This window comes from Jaculus jaculus, chromosome 2, assembly GCF_020740685.1.
Source record: "Jaculus jaculus isolate mJacJac1 chromosome 2, mJacJac1.mat.Y.cur, whole genome shotgun sequence".
NCBI classification, from domain to species: domain Eukaryota; kingdom Metazoa; phylum Chordata; class Mammalia; order Rodentia; family Dipodidae; genus Jaculus; species Jaculus jaculus.
Genome location: NC_059103.1, coordinates 120,972,347 through 120,988,781, shown reverse-complemented (window position 1 = coordinate 120,988,781; position 16,435 = coordinate 120,972,347). Strand labels below are relative to the sequence as shown.

Here is a 16,435-nt window from a genome sequence, read left to right as displayed (position 1 = left end):
ACTGGAACAAACAAACACATGAAAGGATTATTAAACTCCTATCAGACCAGGCATACACAAACTAACAATATCGAGGACTCGTTTTCTCTTTCCGTCTCTGTGCCTCTTTCCCTCTCTCAAATAAATAAAAATAGTATACACACACACACATTCAGATAGATCTGAAAAGTTTTTTTTTTAATTATTTATTTATTTGACGGAGAAATAGGGAGAGAAAGAATGGGCACACCAGGGCCTCCAGCCACTGCAAACGAACCCCAGATGTGTGCACCCCCTTGTGCATCTGGCTAACATGGGTCTTGCAAGGGGAACTGAAGAACCTGGGTCCTTTGGCTTTGCAGGCAAACGTTTTAATAACCACTAAACCATCCCTCCAGCCCAGACCTGAAACTTTTATGCTTCAAAGAACATCCTCGGTAAGTAAAAAAGGCAACTCAGGCTGAGGGAAAATAATGAGAAAATCACATATATGATAATGGGTGCATCAATTATATATAGTAGACTCAGTAATTTAAAAAATATAAACACAGGCAAAGAACTCAAAATGTATTCACACAATTCTCTGCAAAGAAAAAATTTATATGGCTAATAAGCACATGAAAAGATGCTCATTATCAGAGAACTGCACTTTAAAACCAAGAACTGTCATTTCACAACCACAAGAAAAAGACTAGAATTTTTTTTTTTTTTTTTTTTGGTCAAGCCTGTGGAGAAGCTAGGTGTCTAAGGTATTAATAATAAAAATGTAAAACACTATAGCAGCTTTGAAAGGTAGTCTAGAAATTCCTCATAAGTTTAAAAATGAGGTACCACATGGCACAGCTATTCTCCTAGGGATACAATGAAAACAATCATACATTTTGGACATGAATGCTCACAGGATGATTATTATAGCCAAAAGATGGAAATAGCCCAAATGTCCATCAACCAATCAATAAACCACAAAAATGAAGCACATGAAGCCTGACAACATGGAAAGCAAAAAATCCTAAAATACTACAAATGACATATCTCATTTTTACCAAAAATGCAGAATAGGCATATCTAGTGATACAAACACAATGATTACTTAGGGCTGTAAGAGAATAAAGGGTAACATTTTTATTTTTATTGAGAATGTATGAAAATACATGAACACTGTAGTAATCTGATCATAATCCTCCCTCCTCCCATTATTTTTTTTGGTGGGGGTGTTTCAAAGCCCACGCTAACCTGGAATTCACTATGAAGTCTCAGGCTGGCCATGATTGAACTCATAGCAATCCTCCTACTTCTGCCTCCCAAGTGCTGGGATTAAAGGCATGTACCACCACGCCCAACCCCATTACCTTTTGCTCTTTCTCTCTCAACCCTACTCCACTAAAACCCCCTTCTTCCTAACTACTCAAGGGTCTCTTAAAGACTGTTCGATTACTATATTTTATACAAAAACATCCCAAAAGTTAACTGTGAAGGGTAACAACTTTCAGTATATTAAAAACTCAGTAGCAGAGGCCAGTAAGCTAGAAAAGAGATAGAAAGGGAAGAGAAAGGAAGGGAGGGGGGCACTTAATAGGATGGTATTGTATATATGTAAATAGAAGATTAATGGAAAGGCCCAAAATGAGGTCTGGGGAAGAGATTGAGTAAAGGAAAGGTGGAGGGACAGCTAATCAAAATCTAAGAGGATATAAATAAAACATATGTAAACCTACTTTTTGGATAATGGAACACTCAGGAGCTGTAGATTGTTGCTAGAAAATTATCAGTGCCAGGGATGGGATACCTTCAATGAGTTGTTGGCCAGGGAGATCCCTGATGCCCCAAAACTATATTATAGGCCATTGCCAAGGCCCTTGCTTTCCCACCAGGAATAGATGGTAAGACTCTATTGCTAAAGACTCCATATACTTGGGCTGCAAGGCCACTGAGAAATCTTGCTGGAACTGAGCTGATAACCTCCTCCATGCAGACCAGCTGACAGAAAGCTGTAAGAAGACATCTGCATGCAGTTCAATGGGAGAAAGAGAAATCACCAGTGAAGATACTCATCAGCGGACACTGAAGACTTATAATTGGCCAGTCAGGACAAATGAGCCAACAGGTGCAATAGTGGCACGTCTGTTATGGGGGAAACCAACTGCCCTCTAATTGGACTAGAGGCCCACTCCATGGGAAGGAAATACATCCCTGATACTGAAAACTTAAAACAGGGGTAGTCATAAGCCCTAGGGGTGTAACGTCTTCTGTCGTCTGGCCAAATGTATATATTATGCTTATCAAACTGCCCAGTAAGCACTTCTGTTAATGTTCACACCCTTATATTAATGCTACTCTCACTTTTGGTTGATAATCTTCTCTTTTCAGATGGCAGTGACCTTGGAACAACTCAGAAGGTATCATGGTGATGGAAAGAAATGACCGCAGTGCTCAGTACTGCAATATCTGTATCACACCTTCTAAGGCTCAGGGTCTAATGCGGAAGAGGTGGTAGAAAGAATGCAAGAGCCAAAGGAAGGGCAGGACTCCATTCAACATGCTCCCTCCAGACACAAAATGGCCTGGATATCCATGGCCTCACAGTGCCTGATAGTACCTGCATAAGACCATCATAAGATGAGGAAAAGATCAAGACATCAAAAGTAAAAGAGAGACTGATTGAGATGGGGAGGGGGTATGATGGAGAGTGGAGTTTCAAAGGGGAAAATGGGACTCCAGAGGGAGGGTATCGCCATGGGGTATTTTTTATAATCATGGAAGATGTTAATAAAAAAATTATTTAAAAAACTATTAATGAATTACTTTTGAAGTATGCAAACATTGGAAAAAAGTTACTTACGGACTGGAGAGATGGCTTAGTGGTTAAAGGCACTTGCTTGCAGAGCCTGATGGCCCTGGTTTGATTCCCTAATACCCACATAAAGCCAGATGCACAAAATGGCACAGACATCTGGAGTTGCTTGCAGTAAGAGGAGGCCCTAGAGTGCCAGTACACACTCTCTACACACACCTGCCTGTCTCATGTCTGTTTCTCAAACAACAAAAAATAATGAAAGGGATGTTTAAATTTTTTTCTCAGTACTTTGACCAACTCACCATTACATTTTGTTTCTTCATCTTACAATGTCCATTTATCAATCATACTGTGTTGTTTGCACTAGTTCATTTGTTGTTTTTAAATGAATAAATTATATGCTTAATCTCTTTTAAGCTATAAACTTTACAAGAATGTCTTCTGCTTATTTCATACTTCTTTTTGGACTTGGGAATAACACTGGGTATGGAGTGGGTCCTCAAATAAGGCTTTTAACTTTCAAGATGCAAGATATTGGGAATGATTGCTACGGAGAAGTAAACCAGACTATTTAGCAAAAATATCTGGGCTAGAGAGATGACTCAGTGGTTAAGCTTGCCTGCAGAGCCTAAGGGAGTTCGATTCCCCAGTACCCACAAAAATCCAGATGCACAAAGTGGGGCATGCAACTAGCATTAATTTGTAGTAGCTGGTGTGTCCATTCTGTCTGTCTATGTCTGTCTCTTCTATCTTTCTCTAGTTGCAGATAAATAAATTTTTCAAAAATCTTTTGGGGATGGGAAGGAGAAGGAAGTGAGACAACTCACAGATGGACAGTCACTCTTAGGGAAAAAAATAAGTAAAGGTAAATTGAGATGGCACATTTCAATAATCCTGTATAATAAAAGATGAAAGTATGATTCAATTAAAATTGAAGTTGAGCCAGGCATGGTGGCATATGCCTTTACACAAAACTGTAAGCCTTTAAATAGCTAGTAAAATCATTTGTCATTCACAAGCCCCTCACATATCAGAGCTCCATATTCCACCCCCTTTTCTTATGGTTCTTATCTTATCCTTTCTCCTCCTCTCTTTTCCTCCCCTCCCCACAGAAACAATTTTTCTTTGAAGTTAGAAAGCAATTCTATTCCCAGGACCCATGTAAGACAGATGCACAAAGTGGCATATGTGTCTCGAATTCATTTGCAGAGGCTGGAGTCCCTGGTTCACCTATTCTCTAATAAATAAAAATAAGATAAAACTTAAAAAAAAAAGAAATTCTGTTTTTGTTTTGTTTTGTTTTCTGATTTTTCAAGGTAGGGTCTCACTCTAATCCAGGCTGACATGGAATTCACAATATAGTCTCAGGATGGCCTCAAACTCATGACAATCCTCCTACCTCTGCCTCCTGGTTGTTGGGATTAAAGGCATACACCACCACACCCAGCTAGAAAGCAATTATTATGGATTATAGTTCAACTTTTGGATATAATTTCATAAATAACGCTACTACCTAAACTAATAAAATGTTCTCCACAGAAAACATAGACAAGATGTCCACTACCCAGTTTTTCATTACCATATCCTTATATTCAAATAATCCTCTGGGGCAAATTTTTGCCATTGAAATTTGGGGAGATGTTTGTCCCTTTCAGTCTAAAGTCTCTCAAAAAATGGTTTGTGGGCAGTAGGCAGGATTTCAAGACCCTAGGAAGGGTGAAGTCACAAAAATCTAAAGAACCATCCTCAGTAGATTACCCCTGGAAGACAAGCCTGCTAACCACCTGTACAGGACTGTCATGTAAGCAATACATAAACAAACTCTGTGTTAAAAGACACTTAAGTTTTTTCATTTATTTTCCTAATTAGAATTACCCAAAATACATTCATAAATCCCTAAATATTTCAACTCCTTCTAGTTATAGATGTTTCTAAGAAGTATTTTGGAAAGATTGTATAAAGGTTCTTTTAAGTAACATTAAATTTTTAAAACCTAAATAATACTTCTATCTTGCCTTGGTTGCAACATAATTCCTTTAAATAGAAGTAGCATGAGCATTTCCACTGCTAACAATGTTTCCACATATCTTTTCTTTTTGTTTGTCGTTTTAGGAGGGGTTCATTTTATTTGGTTGGTCTGGTTTCTGTGACAGGGTCTCACAGCCAGACTGGTCTGAACTCAACAGTTCTGTCTCCAGAGTGCTAGGATTACAGGCATGTGCCACTAGGCTGGATGCCCAAAAATTTTAACAGTGCGGTATCATGTGTTTTCATGATTACAGAGAAATGTTTTCCTTAATTCTCCCAAATTAAACTATACAGGATTTTAAAATACTGTAATTCACAATGTTTCCCAATTCATAATTTCAATATGAAAACTACTAAATACCAAGTCAGGTTTGCATTGCTGGTAGAAATCACCCAAACAAGAGCAAGCAGCTTGTTGGAGGGGAGAAAAAAGAAGTTTATTTGGCTTACAGGCTCAAGGGGGAAGATCCACGCTGACAGGGAAAACAACATGAGCAGAGCCTGGGCATTAACCCCTGGCCAACATACCGTAGACAATAGCAACAGGAGGATATGCCCAACACTGGCAAGGGGAAACTGGCTATAACATCCGTAAGCCCACCCCCAACAATACACTCCCTCCAGGAGGCATTAATTCCCAAATCTCCATCAGCTGGGAACCTAGCATTCAGAACACCTTATGGAGGACACCTGAATCAAACCACCACACCAAGTAAGGCAAAACTTATTCAATTAAATTATTAAAAAATATTAAGGTAGAGAAATAGTTTAGATGGTAAAGTGCTTGCTAAATTCTATCCCCAGTATCCACATAAATATGCTAGGCATGGTGATGTATACTTTAATCTGAAATTGGGGAAGTAGAGACAGGAAGATCCCTGGAACTCACTGCCCTGCTTGTCTAGCCTACTTGGTGAGCTCCAGGCCAACAACAGACCCAGTCTCAAAAAAAAAAAAAAAAAAAGTCAGTGTTCCTGAGCACAATACCTGGGGTTGATCTCTGGTCTTACACAGGCACAAGCACTCACATTCATATGAGCACCCATACACATAAACATACACATAAAAAAGTTTTTTAAAAGCCAGAAATGGTGGTTCATGCCTTTAATCCTAGCACTTGGCAGGCAGGGTTAGGAGGACTGCCATGAGTTCAAGACAACCCTGAGACTACACAGTGAGTTCCAAGTCAGCCTGGGCTGGAGTGAAACCCTACCTCGAAAAACCAAAAAGGTAAAAATAGTGCTGGAGAAATGGCTCCGTTTTAAAGGGACAGGCTTGCAATGCTTGACAACCTCAGTTCCACTCCCCAGTACCCACATAAAGCCACATATAGTAATGCATGCATCTGGAACTCGTTTGAAGTGGCAAGAAGCCCTAGCACACCAATTCTCTCTCTCACACACACACTCCTCTCCCACTCTCCAGGCTTGTAAATAAATATATATTTTTAAGTAAAAAATAATTAAAAACTATATTAGGAGGGAAGACTTAGCGGTTAAGGCGTTTGCCTGCAAAGGCAAAGGACCCTGGTTCAATTCCCCAGGACCCATGTTAGCCAGATGCACAAAGGGGAAAATTTGTCTGGAGTTCATTTGCAGTGGCTATAGGCCCTGGCGTGCCCATTCTCTCCCCCCCCCCGCCCCTTTCTCTGTCAAATAAATAAATAAATAATAAAATATTTTTTTAAACTACATTTAGGGTAAGAATACTTCCTTTAAATACAGCCATATGACAGATGATTTTTATGTAACCATATACACACCCATAACACTAACTTTAGTATACTTTACATTCTAATAAAGTTGTCCTAGAAATTTAGATAGCCAGTTATGTTTATATGCAACATCTCACTAGATATTTTGAAATTTTAAGAAAATTCACTGTACAACAATTAGAAAGTTTAGGCTGGGTGTAGTGGTGCACCCCTTTAATCCCAGCAGTTGGGAGGTAGAGGTAGGAAGATCACAGTGAGTTAGAGGCCAGCCTGAGAACAGATGGTGAATTCCAGGTCAGCCTGAGCTAGTGTGAGACCCTGCCTCAAAAAAAACAAAAAGAAAATTTGGGGCTGGAGAGATGGTTCTGCAGTTAAGGCGCTTGAGCCACAGGACCTGGTTTGATTTCCCAGGACCCAGGTAAGCCAATGCACAAGGTGGTGCATGTGTCTGGAATTTGTCTGCAGTGGCTGGAGGCACTGACATGCCAATTCTCTCCCTCCCTCCCTCCCTCCCCCCCATAATAAAATATAGAAAATAAAAAAAAAATGTCAGTGTTCCTGAGCACAATACCTGGGGTTGATCTCTGGTCTTATACAGGCACAAGCACTCACATTCATATGAGCACCCATAACCGCTCCTTTAAAAAATCCTTTAAAAAAGAAAATTTAGAAAAATCTAGTTTTTAAAACTATTTTATTTTCTTTTATTTTAAGAGACAGAAAAAAGAGAAGACGGACAGACAGAGAGAAGGAGAATAGGCATGTCAGGGCCTCTAGACATGGCAAACTCCAGACGCATGAGTTGTGTGTCTGGCTTTACACAGATACTGGAAAATTGGACCCAGGTGGTTTGGTTTTGCAGGCAGTGCCTTAACCTCTGAGCCATTTCTCCAGCACAAATCTAGAGGTTTTTTTTTTTTAAAAAAAAATCATTATTGTTAGTCTAAATTTAAGAGCTAACTGCCCAAACTGGCATATGTAAAACAGGACACAAATTTAAGCCAATTGAACTGCTCCCATATTCTCTTTGCCCTTTCCCTCCCATTCCCCAACCAAAAAAAGGAAATAAAAATAAAATCTTTTAATTTAAGTTGAGTGCAGTGGCACCTATCTATAACCCCAGTACTAGGGAGGCTAAGGCAGGAGAATTTTAAGTCAAGAGGACAGTCTGGGCTACAGAGCTTGTTCCTATCTCAAAAATAGATAAGTAAGATTACTAGCACTTTTTTCCACACGACATACTTAAAATTTAATAAACAGTTACTACTCCACACAAAATAATAAAAATGGCAAGCGATTGTAACTTGACAGAAAAGTTTTGCTTTCATTCAGAAAAATACTCCTAGGTTTTATTTACCAGAATCAGTCAACATCAACTAAACAAATTATATAGCATTTTTGTAACACTTGGTCTTTGTGAATCTATATATAATCTGGTTCCTTGACTCCTCCTAATGTTTGATTGTCATGACTGCATAAAAAAAAAAACTCACAGAAGTAATAAAACAGAGATGAACTATTCAAAAACATAAATATAGCTATTTTCTACTCACTAATATACAAGGCCATAATAATTTTATTTTTAGAAAAAGTATATTTCGGGCTGGAGAGATGGTTTAGCGGTTAAGCACTTGCCTGCGAAGCCTAAGGACCCTGGTTCGAGGCTCGATTCCCCAGGACCCACGTTAGCCAGATGCACAAGGGGGTGCATGCATCTGTGGAGTTTATGCGCCCATTCCCTCTATTTGCCTCTTTCTCTCTGTCGCTCTCAAATAAACAAATAAAAATGAACAAAAAGTTTTTTTTTAAAAAGTATATTTCATGTTTACATGTTTATCGAAGCACTATAGGATATTCTATTTTGTTTTGTTTTTGCCCAGTTCTGAATCCAGGGCTTCACACACACTAGACAAGTGGTCCACCACAGAGCTACATTCTCAACTTTATTATCTTGATTTCTAACTCACAGTGAATATGGCTCTGGACAAGTAATAAGCATTTGTACTTATAAATGCATTTCAAAATTGACAATTCAGGGTTGTAGGTGCCAGCATTAACTAAGCATCTACTAGGTGACAAACATGTTTTCTCAACCTATTCTCACATTACTGAATGGTACCATCTCTACTACAGAGGTTTTACAACTACTAGACACTTTTTCTAAGGCCAAACAGCTAGAAAAAAAAAGTGGGAGGGGACTGCTTCTTGGCCTTTTGGCTAAGATCAAGTGTAGTACCTGTTCTTATCAGTTTTAAAGAAGGGACATGGTTACAGTTCCAATTGAGGTCTGCAGCCTTTAAAGTCTTCCCACGAAATTGTGTCTTAAAATGTTTCTAGTCAAGAACAGAAAACAGCTTTTTTACCTTCCCTTAGCTTTCCTCCCCGCTTCCCAGTGAACAGCATATTGCTTCTTTGTAAGCCCAGGTTCTTAGAAAAGAGGAATCTCTAGCCATTACATAGACCATGTCCTAAAAACACCAAATCTGTATTATAAGTTTATCCATAGTCAGGATCTAAATATATGGGCTAATACAACTATAAAAAGTAGAGTAAATCAGCAAATAATTACCCTAATGCCATTTACATTTGGATCTGAAATGCACTGTGAGCCTATAGGCAGCGATTTATCTTTATAACCGCCTTTTGCTTTGATTCCTCTAAAACAGCTTTCCAGGAGCGCGCGCGCGCGCGCGCACACACACACAGACACACACACACACACTGTGAGTATACTATAGAAGCTGCTTGATCTGAAGAAAATGTTTGGCTGTGCACCACAATCTTGATGGACAATTCAAACAACGGGAAGTAATAAGGTAGCATCTCCTAAAATGTGGCTGTGTGCTTCCAAGTGTGTACAAACAGCTCAGCCTAGCTCCTGAACATAATCTTCCTAAACAGCCTAAGCTAAATAAGCTGGCTGGGTTAAGATGACAGCTTCAGTAACTTCCTCTTCCTCGCTGACCTCAGTTCAACGTGTGCAAGCCTCTCCCCCATAGGAGGCAGGATAAAGCGAATTCAAAAGCACAAAACCAATTTGTCCTACCAACACCAATAGGTAGGCTAGGAGAAAGCCAGTTTTCCTCTCTTCCCTTACTCCTCTAGGGAGGTTTTCGGGAGGGGGAGGCGATACATTTATCAACGACAAAGTATTTGCAACAATAACAACAAACAAAAGGGAGAATATTTACAGTCTCTCGAACCACAGCCTTAAAAAAGAAGGGTGTAAAGAGGAGATATGGGGGGAGCACGTATTCCGAGATTTACTGCTTTGATTCACTCTTCCTCAGGTTCCCGCCGGCCGGCCGGGAAAGGCCTGCAGCTGGAACGCCAAAATTCGCCTTCGCCTCCCCTCAGGAGCCGCGCAGGCGAGCGGGCGGCCGGGTAGACCCTGGTCGGCGCGTCCCGCCTCCGGCCCTCACCTGCCCAGGCCAGCGCGGAGCCCGGGACCCGCGCGAGCTCCGGGTCCCGGGAGCGGGCGGGCGGGCTGGCCGGCGGGCGCACGGGGAGGGCGCGAAGGCGGTTAGGCCGCGCTGCAGGCCGGCGCGCTTCCTGCCGCGGCCGCAACCCAGCCTGGGGAAGCGCGGCGCCGACCCCGGCCGTCCTCGCGGCCCCCGCGCTCACACACTCCACTCCGGACCTCCGGCCCGGGCCCGGGCGAGCGGCTCGGTCTGTCGGTCGGTCTCTCACCTGCGAGGCTCGGGAGCCTGGCCACAAAGGGGGAGGGACACGCCACTCCGGGGCCCCGAACACGCGCCCGCCGCCTCCCCCCCGGAGCCCCTGGCCGGAACCCCGGGCCGCCGCCACCCCCCGCCCGCGGCGCGCCGCCCCCCAGCCACACACCCACTCGCCGCGGGTCCTCGGGCCGCCTCCGAGCCCGCCAAAGTGCCCACAGCACACCCACACGACATTCGGCCCTCTCCCACCTCACGTCCCCCCCCACCCCGGGGGGGACGCGCGCCTCTCGCCCCACCACCCTCGGCGCTAGCCCGAGGCACGAAAACACCACTCTACCTCATTCTCCTCCCCGGGCCCAGGAGGAGCCACAGCAGCCATTTCCCCGCGGCAGGGGAAACACGCGCGCACACACATATACACACACGCACACACACACACAGCACGCGCGCGCACCAGGCCCGCACAGATGCTTCCCCTCCCGAGCCGCCGCCGCTCACGCAAAACACAAACACGCGCGCCCGCCCGCCCCGAGGGGAAGCGGCGGGAGAGGGCCGGAGCTGGCGGGCCCGGAACCGGGGGTCGCCCTTCCACCCACCCCCAGCCCCGCAACCTGCGCCCCTTCCTCACCTGCATTCAGTGCGCCAGGGTCCGGGCGACGACGGCGGCGGCGGCGGCGGGGCGTCTGCTGCTGGAGCTGCGGCGGCGGGGGAGGCGGCGGCGGCGGTGGCGGCGGGGCTGAGGGCAGTAAAGACATGCAGGCAGCCCGCCGGGAGGAAGAGGCACCGGCCGGAGGGGACTCGGGACGGACGGGCGGGCCGGGCCGGGCCGGCCTGAGTAATGGCAGAGGCGGCGGCGGTGACGGCGGGCGGACGGCAGCGACCCAGGAGACGGATGGGGGCGGGGAGGGGGACGAGGGCCGCCCCGCCGGACTTCGAGGACGGGTGACCCGAGGCGCTCAGGAAAAGGCCCCGCGGCCGCCGCCGAGCTTCCCCCCACCCACCCACACACACCACACACACACCAGCAGCCGCAGCAGACGGAGGAAAACGGCGCCCCCGCAGCCACCCAAGAGAGCCTCACAAGCCCGGCCTTGGCCTTGGCCTCCCGGAGCCGGGGCTGCCGCTGCTGCGGGGGTTGCTGCTGAGCCGGGCGCTGCCGAGGCCCGGGCCGAACGAGAGACGCTGGGCTTTTACGGTGCCTTCGCTCACGCTCACACGCGTTCACACCCCACCCCCGACGGCCGGGGGGAGCTAGGAGGTCCGGGCGACGTCGGTTTGGAGATTTAATAACAAGGTGCACAGAGTGCGAGGAGGAGAGTTGATTGACGTGGAGGGGCTGGCGGGAGTCAGTCACTCCCCGGCGCCGAGGGGGCGGGGCGTCGGAGGGGCGGGGCGTCGGAGTGGGCGGAGCTCCTGCGCCTCCGCGGGTCTCGGCCCCGCCCCGCGAGCGCGACGCTTCGCTGGAGTGCGCGTGCGCGAGCGGAGGTGCGGGCTCCGGCTTCCCCCCCTCCCTTCCTTCCTTCGCCTCCCTTGCTGTGTTTTCCTTTTTCATGCGCTTGAGCTGAAAAAAAATCGAGCTGAGGATCCTCGTAAGGTTATCAGAATTTCACGTCCGTAAGGCGAAAGAGCTTCGCGCCAGTGGTCGCGCAGTCTAAGCGCTGTTCAAGAGTGACGGGAAAGCCAGGGACAGGTGTAGGTGATGGATGGATGATGCGATGCTAGGTAAGGCGAAGTGACCTGACCGAAGGAAAGGTTTTTCTCACATCATCGGTGGATTTTTTTTCCCCATGGGTAGCATGTGGAAGCTGCAGAGTGGGAAGTAAGCTTAGAAAACCATCTTTCTTTTTTTTTTTTTTTCATTTTTCCTTCTCGCGATAAAATTACATTGAAGTGTAAACTAGAAATGGTGTATGTAAATGTGGCCATATTTTTAAGTTTGAGCGGTTTCGTTTTGTTTTGTGGGCCAGGTGCATTTTTACTACCTATGAGGAGTCCAAAAAGCAAATTAGCCATGTTTCTTCTGCGGAATACTGTTCTGCACGACTTCAGTCTCCTCCGTGCATGTCCCGGGATTGTGTTTTTTACCATTGTTTGTCCTCGTTCTATTACACTGTTCAGTGTTTTACCCTCAGAAGTGCTTTAGCATTTTTAGCACCCTAAGCACATCATGTTGTTTGCAGCTTATCTTGGGCCCTATTACTGAGTGTAAAATGCCTTTTATCACACAAGGTGGGGAGGAAGATGCCAAAAAAATGCAAATCATCAGCCAAAACTGAACAAAACTCTCATCTTCTCACCAGGAAGTGTGAGTGAATGAAAAAACCCCTGTAGACCAAAAAGATCTACGAGCCACCCAGGTTTTTCACTTGAGTTCCGTTTTCATGTCCCTTCCTAACCACAACGCCAAACAGAACTCAGAAGAGTGCCCTTCCTCCATCAAGTCTGTTGTTTCTTGTTTTGTTTTTAGTTTATTGGAGAGAGTGAGTATGGGCCCACCAGGACATTTTGCCACTGCAAATGAACTCCAGATGCATGCGCCACATTATACATCTAGCTTTACTTGGGCACTAGGAAACAACCCCTGGTGGACAGGCTTTGCAAGCTAGCACCTTTAACCGCTGACTCATCTCCCCAGCCCAACAGCCTTTCCTCTTGACCCACCCCCCCAAGGAAAAATACTACCAAATGTTGAAGAACAGAGAAATAAATACCTCAGAGTGTAAATGTGATAGCCTCATAAACGTAGGTTTCTTCAAACACCTGTTGATAGCTCTCTAGCTTTTCACTCATGTACAATAAACAGACATATGGGGGGCGGGGTTGTATTCCAGACACTACTTAGCACTGAGAGCTGCACAGTCAAATAGATACAGTCCCTCTGTTTATGTAGCTCACTCATAAACAGGAAATTCTCACAGAACAAGCCAGAAGTGAAAGTATGAAAGATGACACAAAATAGTCACAACAATGTCTAGGAGTAGCACTGGCATTTTTACTTCACTGGATACTTCATCTGTTATCACAGGCTGCCTAACAAGGAACTAGTATGGGGACAATGGTAGGTCCTTGTGGATGTTAAGGAAATGCTAAATTAATCCTGAAACTCAGATTTACATAGGTAAATGTTCATTGTTGGCATTTGAAGAGTAAATGCATCATTACCCATTGAGAAAGATGACCATGACAATTACAATTACAAATAGTGAATGTTGTTATAAGAAGCTCAATGGAATACAAATTAAATTCAAATAATTTCTACTCTCAGAGATGTTTTCTAGACTTTATATCAAGTGGACTGACTCGCTGGCCCCAGGATTTCAAATCCAGGGACTCAAGCCTGCAAAACCTGTGCTCAACCACTGATCTTCATCCTTAGCCTTAGCCATTGGGTTTGTTGTGTTTGAGAGAAGGTCTTATTAAATAGCCTAGCCTAGCCATGAGCTATCCTCCTGTCTGGGCCGTGCAAAGTGCTGAGATTACAGGCTTGTGCCACCATGCTGAGCTCCATTGACCATTTTTAGAAAGCAGTTTTACAAAGCCTTGTTTGGTATCACATAAATGTAATCTTAGAACTTGAGAGGCAGAGGCAAGAGGACTACTGCAAGTTCACGGCCAACCTAGTCAGCATAGCAAGTTCCAGACCAGCCAGTGGCTACATGGCATGATCTTGTCTCAAGAAAGCAAAAACAAACAGCTGAGGAGATACTTCAGTCAGTAAAGTGCTTGCCATGTAAGCATGAGGACCTGAGGTTGAGCCCTAAAAGAAAGTTAGGTGTGATATCAAATGCTGTAATCTCAGCGCTGGGGAGGTAGAGACAGGGTGATCCCTGGGGCTTGATGACCAAGAAGAGATCCTGTCTCAAAATAGATGAACAGCTTACATGAGGAATGACACCCAGGTTGTACTCTGGCCTCCACACGAATGTGCACATATGTGCCACGGTAGAACATTTACCTGCTTTTAATATCACATTTCTGAACAGTTTTCATGTTTGTCCCAGACACTGTGATTTAAAAGAAAAAAATGAGCTTGGTGTAGTGGTGCAGTGTTTAGTCCTGGCACTTGGAAGGCTGAGGCAGGGGGATCACCATGAGTTTCGAGGCCACCTTGAGACTACATACTGAATTCCGGGTCAGCCTGAGCTAGAGTGAGACCCTACTTCAAAAAAACAAAAAGGAAAAGAAAAACATGAAATAAAAGGCACTAGAAAATCTCCTCTACCTTGCTATACTAAACATGGGAGTGATTTTTATGTTGCTCAATAAACTAGTTATAAAGAAATGATCATTATACAATGTATATATTTTAAAAATGTATTCCATAGAAATGTACAATTAATGTGTTAATAAAAAAAGGAAAAACCTGTTTGTAAATAAATGATTTATCCAGTCGAAGCCTCTTTTTTCAGTAAAGCTAAAACTAAATTGTTTTAATACCAGCAATATATATGTACAGTTTTAGTTCTGAAGACCTTTTGTTTGTCTGTTTTATTGCAGAAGTGAATCATCTTTTCTCAATTAAAAAAGTAATTTTCTAGCTGGGTGTGGTTGTGCATGCCTTTAATTCCAGCACTCAGGAGACAGAGGTAGGAGGAAGGCCATGAGTTTGAGATCACCCTGAGACTACATAGTGAATTCTAGGTCAGCCTGGGCTACAGAGACCCTACCTCGAAACACCACCCCCCAAAAAAGTACATTTCTAGAGGCAATGTAAATTTTCCCAATCAGAAATTAATTTTTGAAAAAAAAAGCTGTGCGAGATATGATGGAGAGTGGATTTGTGAAGGGAAAGTGGGGTAGGAGAGGGAATATCATGGATTTTTGTCTATAATTATAGAAGTTGTCAATAAAAGAAGTTTCAAGAAAAATTAATTTTTATATGAATAAATCTTTATATCTCCTGATTTTTTTTTTTTTTTTGTTTGTTTGTTTGTCTGTTTTTCAAGGTAGGGTCTCACTCTGGTCCAGGCTGACCTGGAATTAACTATGTAATCTCAGGGTGGCCTCAAACTCATGGTGATCCTACCTCTGCCTCCTGAGCGCTGGGATTAAAAGCATGTGTCACCACACCCGGCGTAATCTCCTGATGGTTTTTTTGGTCACACAGGTAACTACTGGTCCTGTAAGATTCCTTACAACTATGTTTTTTGTCTCCTTTTCAAATTCTGCTTAGCAACTTACTCAAAAGCAAAGATTTCAATTTTTTTTAAATTTTTTTTTGTTGTTGTTGTTCATTTTTATTTATTGAGAGTGACAGAGAGAGAGAGAGGGAGAGAGAATGGGCACGCCAGGGCTTCTAGCCACTGCAAACGAACTCCAGATGCGTGCGCCCCCTTGTTCATCTGGCTAACGTGGGTCCTGGGGAATCGAGCCTCCAACCGGGCTCCTTAGGCTTCACAGGCAAGCGCTTAACTGCTAAGCCATCTCTCCAGCCCCAATTTCAATTTTTTTAATATTTTATGTTCATTTATTGACAGAAAAGGGGAGAGAGAAAAAATGGGTGCACCAAGGTCTCCTGCCCCTGCAAACGAACTCCTGAAGCATGCGCCACCATGTGCATCTGGCTAATGTGAACTCTGGGGAACCGAACCTAGGTCCTTAGGCTTCATAGGTAAGCACCTTAACCATTAAGCCATCTCTCCAGCCCAGATTTTTTTAATTAAAGTACTGTCGATTGAATTTTATTTCACTGATTATTCAAGAAGTGTCACATTTAAATGTATGCAATAGAATATAATTAGTAAAACATTTCATTGTAGTTTCCCTCATATTTGTGTTTATCAAATAATTTTACTGGACTGGAGAAATGGCTCAGTAGTTAAGGTACTTGCCTGCAAAGCCTAAGGACCCAGGTGTGATTATCCAGGTCCCACATAAGAAAGATGCACATGGTGGCACATGTGTCTGGGGTTCGTTTGCAGTGGCTAGAGGTCCCAACACACCCATTTTCACTTTCCCCCCTACCCCTCTCTCTTTTTAAAAAATAATACTAACTTTAGTATTGGTCTAGAATGTGGCTCAGTGTTAGAACACTTGCCTAGCATAAACAAGGCCATAGGTTTGATCCCTAGCACTGTAAGTAAATAAATAACTTTAATTTTTAAGATAAATATTGAACTTGTGGTGTTTTGTTTTGTTTTTTTTTTTACTTTTCCAGACTTCCTGATAGGGCTCCAAACTATATCTCAGTGACAATGACTTAATCTACTTTTAACTGAATTATATTCTCTATGCTTTCATTTC

The 16,435-nt window shown here is 43.9% G+C and overlaps 1 protein-coding gene and 1 pseudogene across 4 annotated transcripts in view; one reads left to right on the top strand and one right to left on the bottom strand.

Moving 5' to 3' along the window:
• The window catches only part of Cnot6l (CCR4-NOT transcription complex subunit 6 like), a 138,192-nt gene extending 127,273 nt beyond the window's left edge, over nucleotides 1-10,919 (bottom strand). For 2 of the 4 annotated variants that reach the window (XM_045142808.1, XM_045142811.1), the window contains exon 1: nucleotides 10,530-10,600. In XM_045142808.1, the coding sequence (XP_044998743.1) occupies nucleotides 10,530-10,534 (5 nt within the window). In that variant the 5' untranslated portion in view covers nucleotides 10,535-10,600. Of the gene's footprint in view, nucleotides 1-10,205; nucleotides 10,295-10,529; nucleotides 10,601-10,820 lie in introns of those variants that run through there. The other 2 variants (XM_045142809.1, XM_045142810.1) reach the window with 2 other exon arrangements.
• LOC123458896 lies at nucleotides 8,713-8,874 on the top strand (annotated as a pseudogene).
• Nucleotides 10,920-16,435: the final 5,516 nt, after the last annotated feature.